The sequence below is a fragment of the Marmota marmota genome, unplaced genomic scaffold (genome assembly GCF_001458135.2).
Source record: "Marmota marmota marmota unplaced genomic scaffold, marMar, whole genome shotgun sequence".
NCBI classification, from domain to species: Eukaryota; Metazoa; Chordata; class Mammalia; order Rodentia; family Sciuridae; genus Marmota; species Marmota marmota.
Genome location: NW_026004437.1, coordinates 487330 through 511311, shown reverse-complemented (window position 1 = coordinate 511311; position 23982 = coordinate 487330). Strand labels below are relative to the sequence as shown.

General features: G+C 45.3%; 1 gene segment (V, D, J or C); it reads right to left on the bottom strand.

The window, feature by feature from the left end:
* Positions 1-5096: 5096 nt before the first annotated feature.
* LOC125614618 overlaps positions 5097-23982 on the bottom strand; it is a 188019-nt gene continuing 169133 nt past the window's right edge. Inside the window, 1 exon segment of the V gene segment in view lies at positions 5097-5805. Coding sequence covers positions 5330-5805 — 476 coding nt within the window.

Genomic DNA, 23982 nt, shown 5'->3' with positions numbered 1-23982 from the left:
TGCATAGTTGCCTTCTGAGGGGACAGGTCTGGCACTGCAAAGTCCCTGTCAGTGATTGATCACATGATGCAGGTGCACCTCACCCTCTAGCTCTGCCTAAGATCACACACAGCACCTGAGGTGGGTGTGACCTGCCAAGATGTCAATCAATCTGCTGACCACAAGACATCATGAAAACCTTTGAAAACTTTTCCCTTCCTCTGATTTCCCCCTTATAAAATAAAGAAAATGTGAGCTCTCACTCTCCCTTTTTTTTCAGCATGGAAGTTAGGCCCTTATGGTCAAAGAGCTGTCCTGATGTTGATGCCAAAATTGTTTCTGTTATGTTTTTTTTTTTTTTTTTTGCCTCCTTCTTCTTAGCTTAAACTTGCAGCCAGCCCATTTAAACCCAGTTTGTCTCATCTGTGCAGGTCGTGGTCAAGAGTACGTTTGCTCTCTAGTGACAGGACTGTGGAGGATCAATAGGCAGGATCTGTACCTGGGGTCCCAATGTCTTTACCATGGATATTTTCTCCCCAGTTCATGAAGTTGTTTCTCTTCCTTTATCACTAGGTGAGATACTGTAGCAAACTCAAGTGACCACTCTCCTCAAGAAATTTTACTTCTACTCAAGGACAAAGGATTATCAGTTTATCACAAATTCATAAGCCATGCTGGTCTTGGGCAGTTGATGTCTTGGCTGTTTGACACACATGAGATGCCAAAGATGTGGTTTTGTCAAAGAAAGAAGGGGCCTAAGTGACCCTGCATGGTGCAGGCATAGGGGTGGGAGCTGTGGGGGGATCCTGGTGTGGAGCTGCCAACCCACCTACTGCTTCCCACTCAATTCCTTCCAGAGCCTCTGTGAGACCTTAGCAGCTCCCAGAGGCTCTCAGGCCCAGGGCCAGCACTCAGCAGTTGGGTGGGGTCACACAGGGCCCAGGAGAGTAGCAGGGAAGGTCCCAGAGGTACTGCAGTTCGAGGTGCCACCAGACATTGGGCCTCTCCCCTAAGCCTCTGCAGGTGCTGAGCAAGGGAGGGACCTACTCCTGGCCCCCTGAGGACCCTGCTCAGACTCCCATCCTCCTGTAGGAGTCCTGGGGCTCCAGGGTAACCAGTGACTGGTGTGTTAGCTGCCTGGCAAGAGCAGCTTTGATTTTTCTTTTTTAATAAAATTTTCTGACATTATATTTGTATCAAGAACAGACTCACTTGGAGGTGGGGCAGGAGGATGGTGACCCAGGGGCTCTGCAGGGGAGGGTATGTCAGGAGCTTGGTCCTTGGCTGAGGACTGGAGTCTGCTGTGGCCAGGGAGGTTCAGCACATCACAGCTATGACTCATCCCAGCCACTAATGCACGGACAGAAGACATGGAAAAAGGAGGAGAAAGTGAAGATGTCCAAGGACACCTACACAGGAACCCTCTGCAGAGGCCAAGTTGAAGAAGAAAACAGATTATTTTGCAGACTCTAGAAATATATCAGAAAGTCACTAGTGAAGGGGGAAGAAGAGGATGATAAGTAAGGAATATCATGCACATTTATGCCTTGTCAATCTTTTTAATGTTGGCTCTTCTAGCTGGGGACTGTGATCAGTTAACTAGTGATTATTATTTGAATTATTTTGAAAAGGTTATCAATTACGGTAGACCTGGTTGACTTTGCACACTACAGAAGTTAAAAAAAATGTATGTGTGTGTGTGTATATATATATATATATATATATATATATGCTTTTCAATGAACAGTATTCTTGGGGCCCCTGCTGTTCCCAGGGGCACTTTGTTGTCTTTGCTTTTGTTGTCCTTTATTGGTCATGGGTATCCCATCTCCCATCTCAGATTCATCTCCAGATGCCCCTATGCCTTTCTGGATCCACAGAGGGGAAGAGCCACACCCTCCACACCCCACTCACCACAGAAGACCCACACATAGTTCATCAGGGTTGAAATGATTCTGCCCACTTTCACTCCTGCAGCCACTGTTTCCTTCATGGCTTGGTCCCCACGACCACAAGGACATCAAAGCCTAGATCACAAACTGGCTCAAGTGCACTTGACCCCATGTGAGGGCTGTAACTTGTTCCCACAAACTCTGCCATGAACCTGAAAACCCTCAAACATCAGAGAATGTTTGGGCTTTATATTGAAAAAAAATGGTGAATTCCATTAAATTTCAGGTACAATTACTTTCACAGTTGAAAAAATATCTATTAGGAAATGGAAAAGATGGTTACAAGAACAACAATGATTTTTTTGAAGTGATACAAAGATAGCTTGTGTGTAAAATATCAATAAAGTTTTAATGTATCCCATAAAGAAGAGGAAGAGACCCAGGAGATTGGGGCTTCATGCAAGGGTCAATCTTGGGAAGGCAGTTGGGACTGAGGAGCAGCTTCAGGACCAGGTGAGTAATTACAGCTCTCTTTCCTTGAGTTTTGACCTGAAGGGAGTGGGGTGCTCTATATGAACCTAGAGTACATGGAATAGAACTTGAAAATATTGTGCTTCCAATCCAGTGCACAGAGCTCACACACATGCACACCTGGTGTCCTATAGAAGCTCCCCCCACTCAGTTTATTTTCACATTTGAATTCAAAACTCTTGGCACAATTCCAGGCTATAAGTGTGATGTTCTCTCGTATGAAATTGTTTTGTGAAGATAACTGGTGAATGTTTCTATCAGAAGCCACAGTGTAGAAATATCATTTTATTATTTTTTTGCAAAGTTTGGGATAAAATCTGTGCAATGCTGAAAAATAAATGATTAAAAAATGATATAATTTTATAAACTAATTTGTGAAAATTATTAACAAATGTCATCAACTGAGATCCAAATATGCATTTTCAATGTTGGGGTTTTATGCCAAATATCATTTTGAAAACATGAAAGAGTAGATAGAAAACACTTTATTCTAAGATGCAGATGACAGCTCTGGGAATCAGAAGATTCAGAGCAAAGATTCATGTACAGATACTGGGTGTCTAGTACCAAGTTTCTCTCTTACCCTACACCTCATCATGAGCTCACTCTGAGAACCATGAGGATTGTCCCCATCAGTTAATGTGAAAGGGTGGGGGCATGGATAGGTTTTTTACTTGAATGCATTAGCATCATAAGGTGCCACAGGTAAGGTGACTGCCCCCACAGTATAGCCAGAATGATGGATGGCTCTGATATATTTTATCAAGCCCATATTTAAGAAGAGTGTAGGGTCACAAGCTCTGTGTGGAAAGATGTGTGTTCTTGTCAAAGATCTGTGCATGCATTCCTGGAAAGGGGGTTGGTTCAGGGCATGGAGGGAGAAGACAGAAATCAGAGTCCAAGTGATCCTGAGAAGATATACACTTGTCAAAAGCAGATGAGAGCTGTCCTCAAATGAAGATAGAGTAAAATTGGGAACAATCAGAAGAAACTAAAATAAGGAGAATATTTTAATTCCTGCCCCTGCAAACCCAGAGCTCAGCAAAGGCTGCAGCTTTTCTGTGGCAGGCTAGTGATGGAAAGAGGAAAGGGAAAGGACACAGTGAGGACTTCCTAGTTTTCTGCTCCATGACGTACTTCCCTCAGATCATGTGCCATGTGTGGTATTTGGTTCCAGACCATGAGTCACTGTTTTAAGAAAAAAAATTCTGCTACAATCAAAACAGTTATATTGATGTCATTGCATATGCACTTCTGTAGACTGTGCTTTGGTTTCAACTTCCGGTGACCCTTACACCTACTGTGCTAATGCAGGAGTATTCAGAGGTGAAATGACAAGAAGAGAAGAGTTGAGGTTATTCAGTCCTTCCTGACCTGAGTGGACTAACGGTGTGGTGACTGAGGGCACGGGGTTGTGGCTGGAGAAGGTGGTCACTAGGGGTGAGCCCTGGAAGGTGTGTCCTCCCTGAGGCTCCTTCCCCTCTCTTTTTGCACTTCCTGGCCACCAAGTGTGAAGCAGCTCTCCTCCCCCACACCCTTATGCCTTGAAATTCTGCCCAACTGGGCCCAGAGCAATGGGGTCAGCTGACCATGGACTGACTTTCTGAACCAATGTACTTAAATAAACTTTTTCTTCTCTAAGTTAGATGACTGTTGGAATTTTATCCCACTGATATGAAAGTGACCATGAGTGATTAAGAGAATTTGCCTTGAATTCAGGCATCTGTGGGGACTAAGTGCTTCCAAGGGGAATGAGCTTCCTGGGCCTAGCAGGATAAGAAACCTTTTTTTTTTTTTTTTTTTTTTTTTTTTGAGTGAGCTGTGGCCCTCTGTAGACCAGAAATCAAAGCACTGGCACTAAATAGGAGCTTGCTAGAAATTAAGAATTTTAGGCCTATGAGGAGACCCAATACCAGTAATGTCCAGGTAAAAAAGCATCCTTCATTATATGAAAACCTGGATAAACCCATGTGAATGAGAAAATTCAGTCAGTTCACATTAACACTGAGTTGAAATGTATTTAAGGATTATATGAACGGGATTTTAAAGCAGCCACCATAAAAGAGCATCAATGATAACCTGCAAATGTGTTTGAAAGAAATGAAAATCAATCAGAAAGCATCAACAAGAGTATTGAAACTGTCCAAAGGCAAAAAAAATGAAAGTTTCAGAACTGAAAAATGCATCCACCACAATGAAAGCAGAGGTGAGTTCAGCAGGGGAACTGAGCAGACAGAGGAAGGAGGCAGCTGGAGAGACAGCAAAGGTCACACCCAGCTAGAGAACCCTGGGAGAACCCTGAGAAGGCAAATGCACAGGGACTCAGAATGAACCAGGAGGTGCCTCTCAGCTCCCCTCACAGCCACACTGAAAGCCTCTGTGATTTTTCACCTCTGTGATTTTTTCACTCTAAGCATTTGACAGCTGGCTATGAAGACTGCACATTGTGGACATCTGTCCAAACATCACTGTGACATCCCAGGTCACCAGGGAAATGCAAATTAAAACACATGAGAAAACACCTCAATGAGGGAATAGACAAGACACACTATGGGACACATATCACTGTGCACTTGTCTAATTCCATAGAATGCAAAAAGTGACCCTAGTGTGACTGTAAATGTGGGAAGAGGCTGATGAATTGTAAGAAATGCAACAGTGTCTGAGAGATGCTGATGACGGAGGTGTTTTGGGAGCAGAGGGACACAGGAGAACTCTGCATTTCATCCCAGTTTTTCTGGGACTTACACTGTACTAAAAATAAATTCTTAAAATATTCCCATGTGGAATACATGGAGAGGCCTAGCTTTGCTGCACAACCCCTGATACTGCTTAATTCCATCTCTTCAGGTCTTAAATTATTTTCTTTATCATACCAGTGAGAATATTGTCATGGTTGTCTGCTGGGGCTGTATTGAATAAAAGAGTCAGGGTGCAGAGGAGCCTCCTGAATCTTCTGACTGACCCTCCTTGTAGTTCTCAGGGCCTGGCTGCCTCTGAGCAGTGCCCTCAGCAGGTGGTGGCAGCAAGAGGAGCAGCTGGGGCAGCCCAGCCTCACACTTCTTCTTCCCTGGGAGGTTTTTTGTCATGACCTGTATCACTGTGGGAGGGAAATCCCAACTCTGTTGACAAAAACAAGTGGGAACATCTTCAGGCTCCATGCTACTGATGGTGAGAGTGTAATCTGTTCCAGATCCACTGCCACTGAACCTCCAGGGGACTCCAGGTTGCAGGTTGGATGCACCATAGATGAGGAGCTTAGGAGCTTGCCCTGGTTTCTGCTGATACCAGTGTATACCATCATAAATATCCTCACTGACCCTGCAGGTGATGGCAACTCTGTCTCCAGGAGACACAGGCAAGAAGGATGGAGACTGGGTCATCGTGATGTCACATCTGACACCTGCCATTAGAAACATAAAAAAAAAAAAAAATCCTTGTAGTGATGTTACAAGAGGACTTTCCTGAGTAGCCAGGCAGCACTGACCACACTGTGATTAGTAAATCCCCAGTGCTGTCCCTACTTATCTGGGAGGCAGAGCAACAGGAGCCCCAGGAGCTGAGAAGGAGCCCTCATGGCCATGCTGTGCCCTGACTGGGACTGACTCCTGCAGGAAGTGTGAGCATCCTCTTAAGAAGTCCTCAGGGCATTGGGCTGTGCTGTGGGCACATGCAAATCAGCAGGGCTGGGCAGGCTGGGCACAGCTGCAGGGAGGCTCCTCCTGTTGATTGCAACACAGGCTCAGTGTGTCCAGGTGTCCCAGGTCAGACCAGGGAAGCTCAGATTTGCTTTGGAGAACATGGTTCCTGGGGCCACAGGACACAGTCAGCCCCCTGAGCTGTGAGGAGTGATCTGTAGTATTTCCTGGTTGAGGACAGGCTGTTCTTGTGTTTTAAGTGTTCAGGCGAGATTGTAATAAATCACCAAGTGGATATTAGAGCAGGAAATGGAAACATTATTTAACAGTTGATGGTCCAGACCCACCAGCTGGGGGACCAATGGGGAGGCTGCAAGCCTACACCCTCAGACCCCCTCCTTCGGTTTGAGTACAAACTACATAGTCCAAAACCACATTAAAACATAAGTGGCTATTGCTATGATTCAAAACCATGAACAAATGTCATGAGATCTAAAATTATAAGCAGAAAAGGGAGTGGGCCCAAACCTCCCTCATTGAGTACAAATTAAAAAAAAAAATGTTAGTAACATCTATATAATTAACCTGACAGGGTACTTTATCCAAGAAAAAATGGGAATAAAGGAAAGAACATTTTTATAATGTATAAGAATTGCCATTTTGTGCTGCCAAACATGCTGTGCCAGCCACTGTTGAGGGGCACAGAGGCAGGGGCGAAGCACTTCTTACAGGACATGGAGTTTCAGCGCAAAATGGAGTCTGTGTGGTCACTGCCCATGTAGCCTAGCCCATGACATAAGCACAGTTCTGTGTTACTGACCCTTGGAGGATGAGGAGGAGGCATGAAAAAAACAAGGGGATAGTATAGGCTTTGGAAGTAAAAACAAAAATAGACATAAAGAGAGGAAGATATATAAACTCTATGATGGTTTGGGGTTTGTGGACATTGGCACAGCATGGGTAAGAGGTAGGCTGCCCAGTTTCCAATGGATTGTGCCCAACACTGGAGCTACCAGAGGGATCTTCCTAATAGAGTGAACACAGAGGTCATGTGCATTGGGCAATCCATTGAGTGAGAGGAGCCACAACATAGTTTTCAATGCCAAACCTAAATTTCCCTGTCTTCCACGAGAGGAGTCCCTCAAGTAATTCACGAGTGCCTTTTTGCATGAGTCTATGAATACCACCATATATGGAAAAGGAATTTGGTGCATGTGATTGAGTTGAGAATTATAAGATGTGGAGTGTGTTCAGAATTACCTGGAAGAGACCAACATAGCCCTCACTGTCGAGGGAGGGAATCTCAAGCAGAGAGGGGCCTTGAACATGGAAAGGGGTCTTGAGTGATGGGGAAGGGTCCAGGAGCAGGTAGGATGGGTGCAATTGGGAAATGGAAAGGTTTGAGGTAGACACACTCCGAGAAGCCTCCTGGAGGAACTCAGCTATCCTGAGCCCTTGATCTTGGCTCAGAACCAATTCTGACTTCAGAACAGGTAGATAATCAGTTTGTGCTACTTAAAGCCCAGGGGGGGAGGCCTGGAGATCTGTTGGAGTGGCAGCAGGATGGTCAGAGAATTATGATATTTTCTGGAGTCTCCCTGAGAGGGAGTCAGTCCTCTGATTCCCCAAATATTTCCACCATGTCATGATTTCGTGTCATTTTGACAAAAGCCATTGGCCATTTTAATATAGGGAGAACTTGCAAAGAGATCTTAGGTAGAAAGTCTCTTGTGTGGGTCATGCAACCTCTTGTCAATTACCTGATGGGATGATGGGAAGGCAGTTAGATATCTTGTTTTTTTTTTTTTTTTTTTTTTTTCCCATCTAAGAGGGGATGATTATGTTTCCATGATGGAATATGAGAGGGAAGAAGTTAGTCAGAAGGATGGGAAGAGAATGACAAGAGAGGACCCAGGATATGGAGATGCACCCTGCCCCAAAATCTGAAATGAATTGGGCAAGATGTAGGTGTTCCCGACCTTGCTTTTAGGGTGGGCTCCTTCTTGTTGGAGGCTAAAGCTTGGCTAAGTAATAGTACACTATCCTTTCAGATGAGGTCAAACACCTGGCATGAGTCCTGAAACATTACAATGTATGTATTTGGATCTTTTGAAATCTGATTTAACTTACTGAACCATGTGCAGCAGCAGTAAGATTGTTAATATCACAATTAAAGAAAAATTAAATTTCTGATATTTTTCTTATCTGTATTAAGTTGGGAGGATCCCCTTAAATTTTCTTTCTTAGTAGGTGATTTCTTAAGACCTTCTTTCATAATAGGTTTACCCAGCAACACATGAAAATGAGGTACCTTTGTAGATAATTTGTAATTTCCCAGTATGCAGACTAGTTGATCCTTTTAAACGTCATGTCTAGAATACAAAATGGAAAAATTAAGAGAACTTCCAATTCCTTTCTGAGAAAAGGTCTCAGGGTAGGAGTCTAGGGGGATCAGAGCAGAAGAAGCAGAAATGGCATTACCTTGTTATCAGTCTGTGCATTGCTTCAGGATGAAAGCACTGGGAGGAAAGGGGCATTTTAATCATTTAGAGTACCTATGCTGCAACAGATCTGATACTGTTATTTGTGTACTGTTGTGTCCAAATAATGATGCTGTTATTTCTATAATTTATACATATTTTTGTTGGATATGGGAAAATTGAACAATTGTTCTACCAGAGCAATTTAGGAGCTGAAACTATTAAACTTATTACCTGCAAACGGGCCCAGGGTGACTTAGATCTGCTAGTGACCAAAAGGTTTAGGAGGATGTGCCTTATTTGAGAAACGTATCTCACCTTGTGGTTTATACTCCTGGTGATGCATCTCCATGTGCAAATCATTTCAGCCATTTCTTCCTATGGGGGGATGAGCAGCCTGTACTCTGCCAGTCTGCTGCCCCCTTACCTCAGGATGTGAGTTCCCAGCATGTCTGCAGTTATACGTGCAGAATATAAGAAAACTTAAGTGAATAAAGAGAGAACTGGGTCAGCCTGAGGCCTGCCAAGGAATTTTATGCATACACCTTCCAACAGCCATTTTGAACAGATTCCATGGACACAGAGCAAATCACACCCAGGGAAGGCTCCCGTGTATAACAGTGGGACAGCTGGCCACACTCCCTTCCTCTGGGCCATATACTATCTCCCAAATGGTGCAGACACAGTAAATGACACCCAAAGAAAATATACCCTACATAATTGCTGTGAGCAGGACGGTCTGTTTCATCCAGGAAACATGATAGAATATGTCCCTGGAGGATGACCTGGTCATGAAGATGAGTGCCTAGGAGGACCAGGAGGGAGGCACTCCCCATCAAGGTGGAGAAAGTGAGACACCTCTCTAGGTGAGAGGTCACGGCTTTGGAGATGAGGCTCATATTCACATCTGTTCATGTGCAGAGTCCCCTCCTGGCTCCAGAGACGGGAACGGGTGGCCGAGTTTCCTCAGTCCTCAGTAGCTGTGGAAACATCCTCTCAATGAGGAAAAGGACAATGGAAAACCATGCATTTGCTGAGATTTGTGACAACATTAAAAAAAAAATCAGGCAAAGGAGATATACCTCAGTCCCAATGACAAATGACAGCCCGGGACCCTTTTTCTCCCACATTGATCTTTGAGGTCCTGTTTAGGGTGGACCATGCCCAGGTGTCTGCACAGGAGCCACACTGAGTTTCCTTTGGTGGGAGCCTGTGGTTGGAATCAGAATTGTCGATAGCTATTCGAGGTTCTTTACAAGAGAAGAATGTGGGCTGTTCAGCTGCTTCTGCCTCAGGCTTAAAAATAAAGCTCAGCAATGATCTTCCTCACTCTGGCTGAAACCCCATTGCTAGATAGTCCCCCAGACCAGAAGCAGGTCTCCTGGCTCTGGTGCTCTGTGGTCTATGGGATCCTGTCTACATAGGGGTGACTTGCAGGTTAAGAACTGTGCTGGCTATTTCCATTCAGTTTGTAGGAAAACTGATAAAAACATGTGTTTATTCCTTGCAGACATTGATTCAAGCTGACAGTTTCTTAAAATCTTAGGAACCACTTATACAATGCTTTATATTTATGTGCAAAATATTTGAATATGATGCATCATTTTTCTCTGTCTCGATTTTTGTCTTGTGATCATGTTCACATTTTACAATGGGGAGTTTATTGGTTCGGAGTATTTCTTGGTGGGCTGCCATGCTGATTCATTCTGCATCCCTTCTGACTCCACCCACAGGAGGGACCATCTCCAAGCCCTGCACAGCCACTCTCCCCACCAGCCACAGTCTTGGAAGCACCTCTGTGAGATGGTTCCAGCAGAAGCCACACTCTCCCCTCAGCCAGCTCCTAGGCTGTCCACAGGGGTCCTGGGGTGGCAGCCTGGTTCTATGGGAGCAGGTCTGGGTTACATTTATGACTCATAGTTGGCCTGAGGGCTACAAGTGCTACACTCTGTTGTGGACAGGACACTCACAGGATCTCCAAAGGGAAGATACAAACACAAACCTCCCCTGTGGGGCCAGCACCCTGCTCAGAGGAGGGCCAAGCTTGACTGAGGTGGAAATAGCTGGGAGCCAAGGAGGGGAGCAGGAGTACCCTTAAGGAGTGGCTGCCAGCTCAGGACTTTGTCTCAGACAGTGTGTCAAGTAAATCTGAGCTACAAATATGAGATAAGGTACATTTCAGCCTTCCCCCATTTTCTCTTCTAAGGAACTGGGGTCCCCCTCCCTATGCTGTCGTACTGCAGTGCTGAGCTCTTTACCACTGTCCCAGACACATTGCCACTTCTCTTAACAAGTTTAGTTTTCCTTGAATACCTGGTGGTAATTCTTTGCTGTCAAATTTTAGAAGAACCTCTCACCTCCCCTCTGTTTCTTCATTCACTAAAAATCTAAGGGCAAAATCCTGTTGATTGTCAAATCAGAAATTGAAACTAGGAAAACCACAGAATTCCAGAAACAAGTGCCATATATGTGGAGCTATGCATTTTCAGGGAGATGAAATAATTTAAATCTCAGGAGGATGTCTCCACTGAAGGAATCAAATGTGTGTCTCCAAAGAGGAAGACTGGGGAGAGCTGTGTCTGTGTGGCCTGTGACCTCAGCTTCTTCCCCTGGACTGCTCAGCAGCCATGTCCACTTTTCCTCAGTAGTGATGGCTTGTTGTCCTTGTGTGACTGCAGATAAGGTGAACCCAGTGTCACCAAGGGCAGCTCCACCCCTCACCCCCTTGGAAGAAGCTCTGTACTTGCTCCACCTGTCCATTTGACTTCAGCAGGAACGAGTGGTGGAAATGTCCATTTGTTTACCCAAATCTGTGACGCAGCCATGGCTTTTCTCTAGTGGACTCTCCCATGGTGTAATGAGCCCATTCTTCTGTTCCTTTCTCCATTTCAGCCTTTAGTGTCCATCATGGAATCATTTGTCATTTGAGTGAAAACAATTTATTTCTTCACTCTTCTTTATTGGAGAGCAAGTTCAAACAGAACGGAATACTAAAAACACAGGCTCAGCTCGAGAAAGACTATTACTAACACTAGAGAAGCTGTGACCAGGTAGGTTTCCTGACCTCATCTCCCTCACACAGAGTGCTTCATAGTCACATTTGTTTATCCTCCCCAGAAATGTCACATTGTCACTTGTAACCCCTGATATGATGCGGCAAGGAGAAGCATTCCTTCTGAAACTTTCCTATAAACACATATAATGTGAATCTGATCAATACCAAAAAAATAAAATAAAAATAAAAAACAGAAAAACCTGATCAGAGGGACATTCTGGAAAATAGTTTATCTGAAACCTTTGGAAGTGTCAAGGTCAGGAAAGAAAAGATCAAACAAACTAACAAAAAAAAAAAATCACAGATGGTAGGAAAATAAAGACACATGACAAATAATCCCTGGCCCTCTCCCCCCAAAAAGAAAGGAATTTGAAATTAAGTCCAGGAACATAAAAATGGCATTAGTGGGGGGAAAAATCACTGGATGAAATCCCAGACTGGACCCCTCAGCAGAACTGTGTCCATGCTGAGTGTCCCTTTGCATAATCACATGGGGTTTGGTGAAAGGGGAGCTTGGAGGAGCTTGAGAAGGAGAAGGGGGGAGGGGTGGTTTCCATGGTTTCATTTCTGATTGGCACCTAGTGACTGTGCGCAGTCCTGGAGGAGTGTGTAGGGCCAGAGCACAGGTTCAGTGTGCAGTGTTCACCTCAGGGAATCAGCAGGTCCCTCTCCTGCCAGCCCTGTGTCTGTAGCCTCAGGCATCCTTCCTGTGGCTGCTTATGAAGCAGCAGACTGTGAGGGCAGAACCCTGCTGTGGACAGACCAGGAGCCCTTCACCTCCTTCTGGCTGAGAGCTCGTTCCCATCATCTGGGTTTATATTTTAAATTTTGCACATCTAAAATTATTTCAGAATAATTTTAACTATGCTGTTGAGGGAGCAGGAGCCTTTCTGAGTAAGCTCCAGCTCTCCTGTGTTTCCTCTCCACACTTGCAATTCCTCTTTGAGATCCTGATATTGGCATGTGTCCTTGTCCCATTGTCTCCCAGGTGTGGACTGATTTATCAATCCTATTACTTACATAGAATGTTTGTAGACACTGCTGGGCACACCTGTGAGTGCAAGCGTCTCCAGATTGGAGTTCAGCATGTGCTTAGGGTTTGGTTTCTCTGTGACAAGAGAGCACTAAGCCCAAACCCTGGTTTCCCATCCAGGTGCTGCTGAAGGAGCCCGGATCCTGCACGTGCTGCCCTAGCGCTCTGCACCCAGCTGCACCCAGCCCAATTCCAGGCTCACAGGTACTTGTGTGGTGTGCCAAGTTGCCCATCCCATCCCCTTCAGGGAGGCAACAACAGGCTTTAAACTCACTTGGGAAGGTGCAGCCAGCTCTGCCGCCACAAGCAACTTGGTGCATCCTCTGAGCACAACAGACTAAGAAAACAAGCAGAAAACTGAAAATTAATCATTAAAATCATTAGGAATGACTCTGTTCTTTGGAAATTATCTCAGGAATAAAGCAGATTGAGAAGTTCATTCCTGTAAAGCCCTAGAGCTTAGGGTAAAAGTAGGGGAGTCTGTGGCCTGTCTTCTGGGACCCAACCTTCCACACCCAGCCCAGGAGATCTGCAGTGTCCCCAACAGGAGGGTGGCAGCACACTCAGGCAGCTGGTGATCATATGGGAGGACGTGGGTTGGGTGGACCGGGAGTGAGACCCCTCCAGATGATTCATGTGTATATCACAGCAACCTGTCAGAGTAAACAGGAAAAGATTTCTAACACCACACATTAGAGCAAAAATGCTGAAAGGGATAATTGAGAGAAAACCCTAAATGAACCAGTGAAAACTGACTCTCTGCAGACAGCCACAAAGCCATCAGCCAACTGTCACTGTGACCAAGGGACACCAAATGACAGTGGAGTGAGGGATGTTGAAAGGAAAGTTAGAACAGAATTCCATACCCCTAAACAGACCTTAACAATAGAGGCAAATCAGCACAAATGAAGATGCCACTGGGCAGACAGACAGCCCTACCTGAATCCCCAGAAGAAGCCCTCTAGGACCCTAGGAAATGACCACAGACAGGTCTAGCATCCACAGGGAGCAAGGAAGGACTCAAAATGGTAAGGAAACAAGAGAGGCTATGGACACAAGGCAACACTGAATTTCACATGAAGTTCAAGTTCAAGAAGACCCAAGCAGTTGTGCTAGACCTCAGAATAGAGCCTCCTTGGGAGGCTGTTGATGGGGAGCAGGCAGCAGGAGGCAGAAGGAGAAATGGTATCTCCTGCAGCTCCTCCAGGGTCAGGACTGTACTTTAAAATCCATTCAGGTTCACACTTAAGTGTCTGCCCTTTGCTCTGTGCGTGTTATGTCACTAAAAGTAATCACACCCTGATGTGAACAAAGAAATAACATTTGCCACAGGATTATGGAAACTTGGCATTATTAAAAAAATAAACTAATATGTTCCTGGGAAATTAATAAAAATTGGAAATCTCCAAGGAAAAACAGGAAGAAACTGTAAATCAGGTTGTTATCCCATCAGGAAACAAATTTTTTTCTCTTAGCTTCCTAAGACAGGACCTGCCATGTTAACTTGCTGACAGGACAGATTTTCATTCACACCATTGGGTCCTCCACCCCAGAGCACCCACCTGGGGATTTGGATGCTGCTCCATGGGGAGGACCTTCTTGCAAAGCTGACATAAAAGCTCACCTCTAAACTGGCCTTGACTCACCAGAATTCCTCACCTCAGCTTCTCAAAATGAGGCTCCCTGCTCATCTCCTGCGGCTGCTGCTGCTCTGGATCCCTGTTGAGGACAGAGGGGATGAGGAGGGAGAAGGGGGAGGGGGTGAACCCTGAGAATCCACATGGAGATGTGCTATTCTTGTCCTCCAGATGGGTCAGGTGAGGTTTACTAAGGAGTTGTGCTCTAGTGAAGACAGAGAAAGAGGGAAATGAAGTTGGAAGAATCTCAGAGAACAAATAGACCTGAGCTAACTGGCTTCTGTTTTGAAATTGAATATTTGGGTGGAAAGAATCAAAATAATGCACACAAAAACTGATTCAAGCTCATGGGAAAAACAACTCATGAAAATGCCTAATGATGTACCTAACCTTGCATTTCAATGTCATTATTTCAGGAACCAGTGGGCATATTGTGCTGACCCACACTCCCCTTTCCTTGCCCATCACCAGTGCACAGCCAGCCTCCATCTCCTGCAGGTCCAGTCAGAGCCTCCTACACAGTGATGGAAACACCTATGTCTATTGGGCTGTACAGAAGCCAGGCCAGGCTCCAGAAAGCCTAGTATGTGTCCACACAGGTCTCTGGGGTCTCAAGCAGAGTCAGTGGCAGTGGGTCAGGAACAGACTTCACACTGATGATCACTGGGAGGAGCTGAGGATGCTGGAGTGCATTACTGTATCCAGGGGACTCCATCCTCCCACAGGGCTGCAGGCCTGAACACAAACCTCCTTCTGGTGGCCCAGCTGCCACACATGCTGTCTGGAGGGCACAGCAGACGAGACACCAGGTCTCCTAACTCCTGAATCCTGTACCCAGTGCTCACAGCAGGTTTTCTGTGACACAAATTTGTCCCTCCTGTTTTCTGAGAACTCTGACCTAGACACTCTGGGATTTCAGGTCCACTGAACCTCATTTTCTGACCCTTAGACAAGAGGAGACATTATTCTGAAGAAGGACAAGCTAAACTCACTGCTCTGCTCCTCTGGGTGGCACAGGACACAACCTCTAATCTGAGCTTAATCTAATATCCCCCCAAGACCCATGAGTTAAAGCTGGGCTTCCCGCCAAAGGCATATTGGGAGGTGTTTTCCATCTTTAGGAGGAGAGGGCTTGGGGGTCTTCTGGTTGAGGGGCACAGCCCCTCTCTCCTTTCCAACCTCTGTCTGGTGCATGACCCTGAATTGTGTGTTATGAGGCTGCAGGTTCTCTCAAGGGCACCTTCAGCTTAGAGTTTACGCTTAATTATGAATATAATTAATTGTGGCTATCTCCCTCCAGGACTCAGATTCCCAATAGGAGAGGAAGGTTTCAGCCATGACATCTGCTGTGTCCTCATGGCTCCGTGCAGATGTGCTATGGATGGGCAGCTGCTCAATCAAAGCACATCTCATGCTCCAAGTCTGACCTTCCTCCTGGAATCCTCCAGGGACGTCACCAAGCTCCACCACCTTTCTCTGGAAGAGCAGTGCTGGGTCATTGGGTACCATCTGGAGGTGTTTCTGCAGGTGGCAGAACAAACACAGTGGCTCAGAGGAGCTGCAGTCACACCCAGGACCCTGGGCTTCATAAATCATGAGGTGCCACTGCTCTCCACAGCTGTGAGGGTTTTTGTCGGGGGATGTGTCACTGTGGTCTCCTGGCCACTCAACACAGTAATAAGTGCCAGCATCATTTGTCTCCATGTTGCTGATGGTGAGGGTAAAATCTGGTCCTGAATGACTGAAACTGAACTGTGCTAGGACTCCTGAAGCCAGGGTGGATGTGCCATGCACCAGGAGTTTAGGGGGCTGGCCTGGTTTCTGCTGGTACCAAGAAAACTTGGACTTCTCCTTAAGGTTGGTTGTGCAGGTGATGGTGGTACTTTCCCCAGGATAGACAGCCAGGAGAGCTGGGGACTGGGTGAGGGCAGTGTCCATTTTCACACCTGCAATCCCATAAGACTTTTCAAGGTCAGTGTAAGGACACAATTTAACCATGCAAAGCATTCATACTTCACTACTCAAAGGAAACATTTGGGGTGAGGAATCCATTTCCTTTGGAGAAAGATTGTCTCAGGCACATTCTCAGTGGGTCCCCTCTGGCAATGTCCATGGGAAGGTGGCTCAGAGCACCATGTCCCCTTCTTTTGCTCACCTGAGATGAAGAGCAGCAGAAAGCACAGGAGCTGAGATAGGAACCTCATCTTTCCAGGAGTGCCTGCTCTCCCTCCTGCTGACTTGTCTCCTCTCCTGGGGGTCCATTAATAGTACCTGTGAGAGTTGGGAACTCTCTGGAGAGGGATATGCAAAGCAGATTCAGCTTGGGCCTAGAGAAGAGGGCCACTGTGCAGACCTCTGTTACACTCCTCCCCCTCAGCTGCACGCTGAGATCAACCTTGCAAGACAACCTGGACTCAGGATAACACAATGCTGTGTGGGCTGCCAGCCTGTCCAGGGAGGTGACAGGATGCCCCCTCTGCCCTAGGCCAGCTCCTCCTCTGGGGAGCCAGGGCTGGTCAGGGACGAGGCTGGAAATTCACAGACAGCTGAGGGTGCAGGAACAAGGAATATATCTCAGAGGGTGTGTGGTGGAGTGGCCCTGTATCCTGTGACTCTGTCCTTATTTTAAGGCAGGAGTCAGGTAAGAGAGTGTGATTTTGAGTGTTATAATTTCACTTTTTGGACTAGACAGAGCCACACCTTTGCTATTTTCAAGAGTTCCTCAGGGCAGACTTGGAAAGGCCTGTACTTGACACACCAAGGCTCACCCAGCTACTTCCAGAAATGTCCTCTTTCATCCTCCCAAATGATTTCCCCATCAAATAGCCTTCAGTTAGCATTTCTTGCCTTTTAAATATAAAATACAAATTATATGAATCAATAAATATTTTTCAGAAAAAATAACTTCACTTCTAAAGCTGTCTCTGACCTGTTCTCACTTTCCTTCTTGATATAATTAACAAACAATCTCTGCCCTCCATCTGCGGTGGGAGTAGCCTCTGGTTGCTACTCAATCCTAGAGGAAGCAAAGTATTTTGGGTACTTTTAAACTCTGCAGACTTACATGGATTTCATGTGCACATGAAAATTCAGGATGGCCCTATGAACCCCGAGACCTGGCTTAGTGGCAGCCCTAAAGTATTCGGACCTGCCATGTGCTGCATCTAATTGGAAATCAGTGCATATTTCTGCACATCAGAGCCACCTGGACCTAAGCTGAAGGACATTTCAGAGGCAGGTCCTCACAGGGAATAGGCTCAGCTGGGTTTTTCCACAGGAAGGCAAAGAAAATCCTGTGTGCTGTGTCTCTCAGTTCCATGGCTGGTTCAGAGAGGTCCTTGGACTCCGGGGATGGCCTCTGTGTTCCCTGGGTCAGCAGTGGAGATGTCCCTCACTTTCACAGGAGCCTGTTGAGGCTGCCTGCTGGGGCTGATACCTCCCACACATGAGCCCGCAAGGGGAAGCTTGGATGGATACTAATTGTCCTTAGAAGGAGGAGAGTGTCAAATAAACCAGCTGTCAGCAAAGCAGCAGTGAGGAGGGAACACAGGTCCTCCATCATTGCTGGGAATGACAGGGACAGAGAACCCCATGCAAGTGCACAGCCCTTGCTGGGAAGGACAGGGACAGCTGTCCTCAGTGGGATCCAGGTGCTTCCCAGCTGGGATCATTGCTGGGAAGGACAGGGACAGCTGTCCTCAGTGGGATCCAGGTGCTTCCCAGCTGGGAGAGAGAATTCCAGAAACTAGCTAATTTCACCTCTCAGTTTTATAGGCAGAATGTCCAGGGCATAGGGAGTGATTGGCTGGGCATCTACTGACCATACGAAGACACAAAATATTCACTACCATTTAGTATTTTTCTGGATTCCTGCAAAACTGACAGCTCCTTGTGAAAGCCTTTACTTTGTCACTGAAGAGACCAAGCAGGTGACTCCTGGCCATTCTCTTCTTTTAGTTAATTGGACTGTGTGAGCTGATTTTATTTAGAAAGGAAAGAGAACTGAGAGGTGCCTTTCCCACAGAGCTCTGTCTCCACGCCTAACCAGGAACTTCCACTAAACATTCTCTCTTTCTGTGATGCTCATGTTCTATTTCAATTTTTAGAAATATTCAAATACATATTAAATTTTTAAAACACCTTTTAGGTGGAAAAGGGTGTCAAGCAGGCTTCCTGTCATTCAGGGAAATGAGGTGGGGTGCAGAGGTTGAGGTCTCTGCCTCGGACACTTTGTTCCTGTGCACAGGTTGTTTGACAAGAGGTGTTTTCCACATGTTTATCACTGCATCAGTGCACCAAAGAAGGATTAGTTAGTAATCACAGAAAAAGAATGAGGACACCCATTCTGTCATAACTTGGGGGCTCTGTCACTTTCTCCTGCTTGGATGGCTCTCCTGGCCACTTCCACAGTGAAATACATTCTTCAGAAACATGCAAAATGTAAATTCAACATTTCTCAAAAGAGGAGGCTATAATGGCCTCACCCCACAGTCCTTCACCCTGGGAGTTCAGCTGCTCTGTGCTGAGTGACTTGGTCCTAGAGCAGTAGGTTGTCTCTCCATAGTTGCTCCTCACTGACAGGAAACCACTCTGGTAGGAAAGTTTTTCCAGGTTCCTGCACAGTGGTTTAGTAGCCCAAGAAATTCCTCCCCAGAATCAATACTCCACTCAGGAGCTCTGTGTCATCATTAGCAAACTCTATGCTGGTCAAAAAAGCTGAGCCCTCTGGGGACCTCATCCCAGCTGCACATCTGTGCTTTCCTGTTGTCCAGAAGCCAAACACCCTTGAGAAAAATTCACCATGGCACCACTGCAGAAAAGGATGGAGGTTCTGTTACAGACACTGCTTGAGACCTTGCCAGGCTCTGAGGGGGAAGTAGGTGGCTCAAGGAGCTCAAGGGATTTTTGTTGCAGTCTGTAGCACCATGTGGGTGGAGAGCTGTCCCACTGCTGACAGTAGAAGGTAGTGACATCTTCAGCCTCCATACTGCTGATCGTGAGCAAGTAGGAGGTTCGAGACCCACTGCCACTGAAGCGCACTGGGACTCCTCAGGCCAGGGTGGATGTTCTATAGATCAGTAGCTGTGGAGAGGCCCCCAGTTTCTGTTGGTACCATTGCAAGTAGCTGGTGCTTATACTGGAGCTGGCTGTGCAGGTCCTGGTGATCCTTTCCCCTTAGGAAGCAGCCAGGGACCCTGGAGACTGTGTGAGCATTATTTCTCCACTGGACACTATGCTCATGTGGGAGAGATGAAAAAAGAGAGAAATTAGTAGAAATAGAGATTCATGGATGTCTTCATGCCAGACAAGGTGCAGAAGCAACTAAGACCAAAACCCTGATGTAGACTCAAACTAACTCATGTGGGAAGTGGACTCTGGATCTTGAGCTTTCTCTTTCCTACCTGTGACACTGAGCAGCAGAAAGCGACAATTTGAGCCTGAAGGTCCATGGTGTTGTCTGAACTGAACACTCCTCTTCCCCCAGGGACCCCTTAAATTGGCTCACATTTCTGTGGTCTCTGAGAGAAAACATGCAAATCAGCAGGGTTGGCAGGGCAGTGCTGGCCCATAGACCATGTGGTCCTCCTACTGCAGAAGCTGAGGTGGCCTAGAGAGCAGGACCTGAGTGTTGTCCTGAGCTCCTGTCCAGAGTCCTCCTGTGTTTCTGGGCTTCATCTGACCTAGTTAACAAGGAAGCCCTTTTGTCCCTGTGCTTCTCCTGTCTTCAGCAGGTCAGTGTCCTCTGTGAGAAGAATTTGCTCAGGAGGATCACATGGACTGTCCATCAGAATGTCCTAGGCCACACCCTGCCTCTGCTCTCCTTGCCTATGGCTCCAAGGCCTTTCCCATCCCTCATGGCCTCCTAGATGGCTGAACTCCAGTGTGAGCTGGATCTCATATCCTCAGGGAGGTGGCCACGAAACCAGAGAGGTATTCCAGGTAGATAGGAAAGCCCAGTGAGGAGCAGCAGGAACTCTGTCCCACTGAAGGGTACAGTCCTCTGTACAGCCCTCTGCACATCCCAGCTACAGTTTCTGTAGGGCTCCATCCTGGGCTGGTGTCACAAGGTACCTGGGCTTAAGAAGCTGAAGGCAGCCTCAGACTAAGGAACAGTGAGTCCAAGTGATGACCATTTACCCTCAATAGGAGCCCTGTCCTGTCCTGAGAGTTAAGCTGACATCAAGTGTCCCTCTGTGACTTTGGGAGAGGAGTTTTTAAGTAAATGATGTTTTCATTATCAAAGTATGAGCAACCGTGCTGAGGTCAGAAAGTATACCTAGGAGTCTTATCAAGGCCAGGTTGTGACACGATTTATCCAGTCTTACAGCAAATCAACCCCCCATTCCTGTCTACATTGCAGAGAGGCAGAAACCAGGGGGAAGCCTGGAGCTATCTCCAGAGCTTCCTCAGGACAGAGGCAGCTGCCTAGATGCTCCCTGGTGACAGAATTCTCCCAGGGGGATCCTCAGTGGCGCCAATGTGGGGAAAAGGAAGAAGTGATCAAATAACACTCGCAGTTTCCTTTCCCTGCCAGGCCCTTTGGCTTGGTCTTAGAGTGAAACTGGCCTCATAGAACAGGTTGGGAATTTCTTCTTCCTGCTGTCGAGACAGTTGAGTAAGATTGAGGACATTTCTACTTCAATATGTGATTGAATCCCCAATGAAGTCCTGACTCTGTGCTTTGCTTTATTTAAACATTTTAAAATTCTTTTCTTGTTATAATCCTATCCAATTTTTCTAGATATTTCTGAGTCACTTAATAATTTATCTCTTTCTGAGAGTTGTTGTATTCCATTTAAATTGCATAATTTGACAGTAATGGCATGTTTTCATATTCTCTCATAATGTTTTTAAATTTCTGTATATCTTGACCAATTATGACACTGACTTTGGGCATCTCTGCCTTCCCTCTATTTTCTGGATGAATTTTTGTAAGGGTCTGCAAGGTTTTGATCTTCCCAGGAAATCACCATTTGGTGTCATTGATTTTCTGGTTTTCTTTCATTTATATGTCTTCTACTTTATATCATTTTCTTCTACTATCCTAGACCACACCCTGCCTCTGCTCTCCTTGCCAGCTCTAGATTTCTCTTTCTTCTCCTAGTTTCTAAGGTTACATAATTGATTTCAGATTTTTTTTATCATTACTAGAACATGAAATTAGAGGATTATGTTTGTAAATTCAAATATTCATTTGTTCACTACAAATTTGCCACTTTGACAGAGGGGGAAGCTTGGCCATTTCCTCACTTGGGAAGCAACAGCAGGAGCTGGAGAAGTGGAATGCGGAGGCCATACTGAGGTGCCTGGGAGCTGTCCAGTTCAGACCTGTCACCTGGGGAAGCTCCCACATGGGACAGCTCAGTGCGGGGGCCATTTGGCAGAAAGAGGAAAAAAAACAGCCAAATCCCTGATACTATGACAGTTGAGGTGGACACCCTGAGAGGCCTTAGGGTACAGATCCCTTTTTCTCACCAATGTCACCAACCATCCTCTCAAGGTGGTGGAGCTCTGATGAACTTCCATCCCAGATATAGTGAGGATGCTTGATGAATTGGTATGAGTTGACAAGAGGGAAGTCCTCTGGAAAGGCTTGACTTGGTGCTTTGTCATGGACGAAGAAAAGATTAATACACCAACAAAAGCTCATATGTAGACAGACAAACTTAGAAATTGATATAAATCTTATTAGACTTAAATGTTGCAAAGCACAACTTAGAATAGCTCTGCTCTCTTTGTGGGTATACAGAAAGCCAGACCAATGTACAGAATAGAGGACACAGAGTCAAACCCACATGAATGTAGTTATCATATATTAGACAAAGGCACCAAAAAACATACATTGGAGACAAGATAGCCTCTTCAACAAATGGTGCTGGGAAAACTGGAAAGCCATATGCCTCAAAATAAAATTAAGCCCCCAACTCTCACCATGCACAAAACTCAATTAAAAATAGGTCAAGGACCTAGGAATTAGACCAGAGACCCTGTGCCTAATAGAAGAAAAAGTAGGCCCAAATCTTCATCATGTCAGATTAGAAACCCATTTCCTTATCAAGACTTCTAAAGTGCAAGAAATCTAATCAAGAATCAATAAATGGGATGGATTCAAACTAAAAAGCTTCTTCTCAGCAACATAATTAGGTGAACAGAGAGCCTACAGAATGGGAGCAATGTTTTACCATATGCACATCAGATAAAGTACTAATCTCTAGGATATATAAAGAACTCAAAAAAGTAACACCAAATTAATAATAATAATAATAATAATAATAACTCAATTTTAAATGGGCTAAGGAACTGAAGAAGAAATACAATTGATTTCAGAAGAAGAAATATAATCGATCAATAAATATATGACAAAATGTTCAACATCTCTAGCAATTACAAAAATGCAAATTGAAACTACTCTAATGTTTTATCTCACTCCAGTTAGAATGGCAGGTAGCAAGAATACAAGCAACAATATGTGTTGGTGAGGATGTGGGGGGAGAAGACACACACTTATAATTGCCCATAGTACTAAATTGGTACCACCAATCTGAAAGGCAACTATAGATATTTCTTACGAAACTTGGAATGGAACCACCATTTGAACCAGCTATCCCACTCCTTGGTTTATACTCAAAGGACTTAAAAAGAGCATACTACAGTGACTGCCAAATCAATGTTTGTAGGAGCACAATTCACAATAGCTAAGCTGTGGAACCAACCTCAAAGTCCCTCAACAGGTGAATGGATAAAGAAACTTGGTATATATACACAATGGAATATTATTCAGAATTAGAAGAGAATAAAATAATGGCTTTTCAAGTAAATGGATAGAGTTGGAGAATATCATGCTAAGCAAAATGTACTAATTCCAAAAACCAAAGGCCAAATGTTTTCTATGATAAGTGGATGCTGTTCCATAATGCAGGGGGTGGGGAGGCATGTGATAAATGGAGAAACTTTGGATTGGAAAAATAGGAGGGAAAAGAGGGAAGGGGGCCTGGAGGTAGGAAAGATAGTGAATGAAAAGAACATCACTATTCTGGTTGCAGGTATGATTGCAGGAATGATGTGACTCTACTTCGTGTATAACGAGAGAACTAAAATTTGTGCCCCATTTGTGTACTAAGAATTGAAGAGCATTCTGCTGACATATATAACTTATTAGAACAAATAAATGAAAATTTTAAAAAATATTGTCCACTGAAGAGCAGCAAGGGCTATATTCAAAGACAAAGTGGACCACTGTTTCAAAGCTGCATCCATGGCTAACCAGAGGATTTTGACCTGTAGTGCTGAACCCTGAATCAGACCATCTATATTGGGGACAGAACTTTGCCACTCACGAGCCCTGTGAATTGGATGGAGTATTTAAAAGGCCCTTTGTCTCACAAAGACACATGTGAGGATTTCCTTCCCCAGGGTCTACTGCACCCTCTAGAGTCTCAGGAGGCCCCGAGTAGACATGACACTCTCCAGTTCCTCTCCCCACCTGAAACCCCAAACTAGGACAATGCATTATTAATATTGCCCATAGTTAAGAGGAGGAAGTTTCCATGCATTTTCTAAAGTTTTATAGGTATTTTATCAGAATGTGAATCAAAGAATATGTTTGTTTTCTTAGTGTGACAGTTGTAGGGCATTGTTGAAGCATTTGGCAGGGTGGATTGGCATGAGTTTCAATTTGGGTGTCACCAGGTGAGACTCAGACACTAAGATATGGGAATTGACCCTTGTACATCACA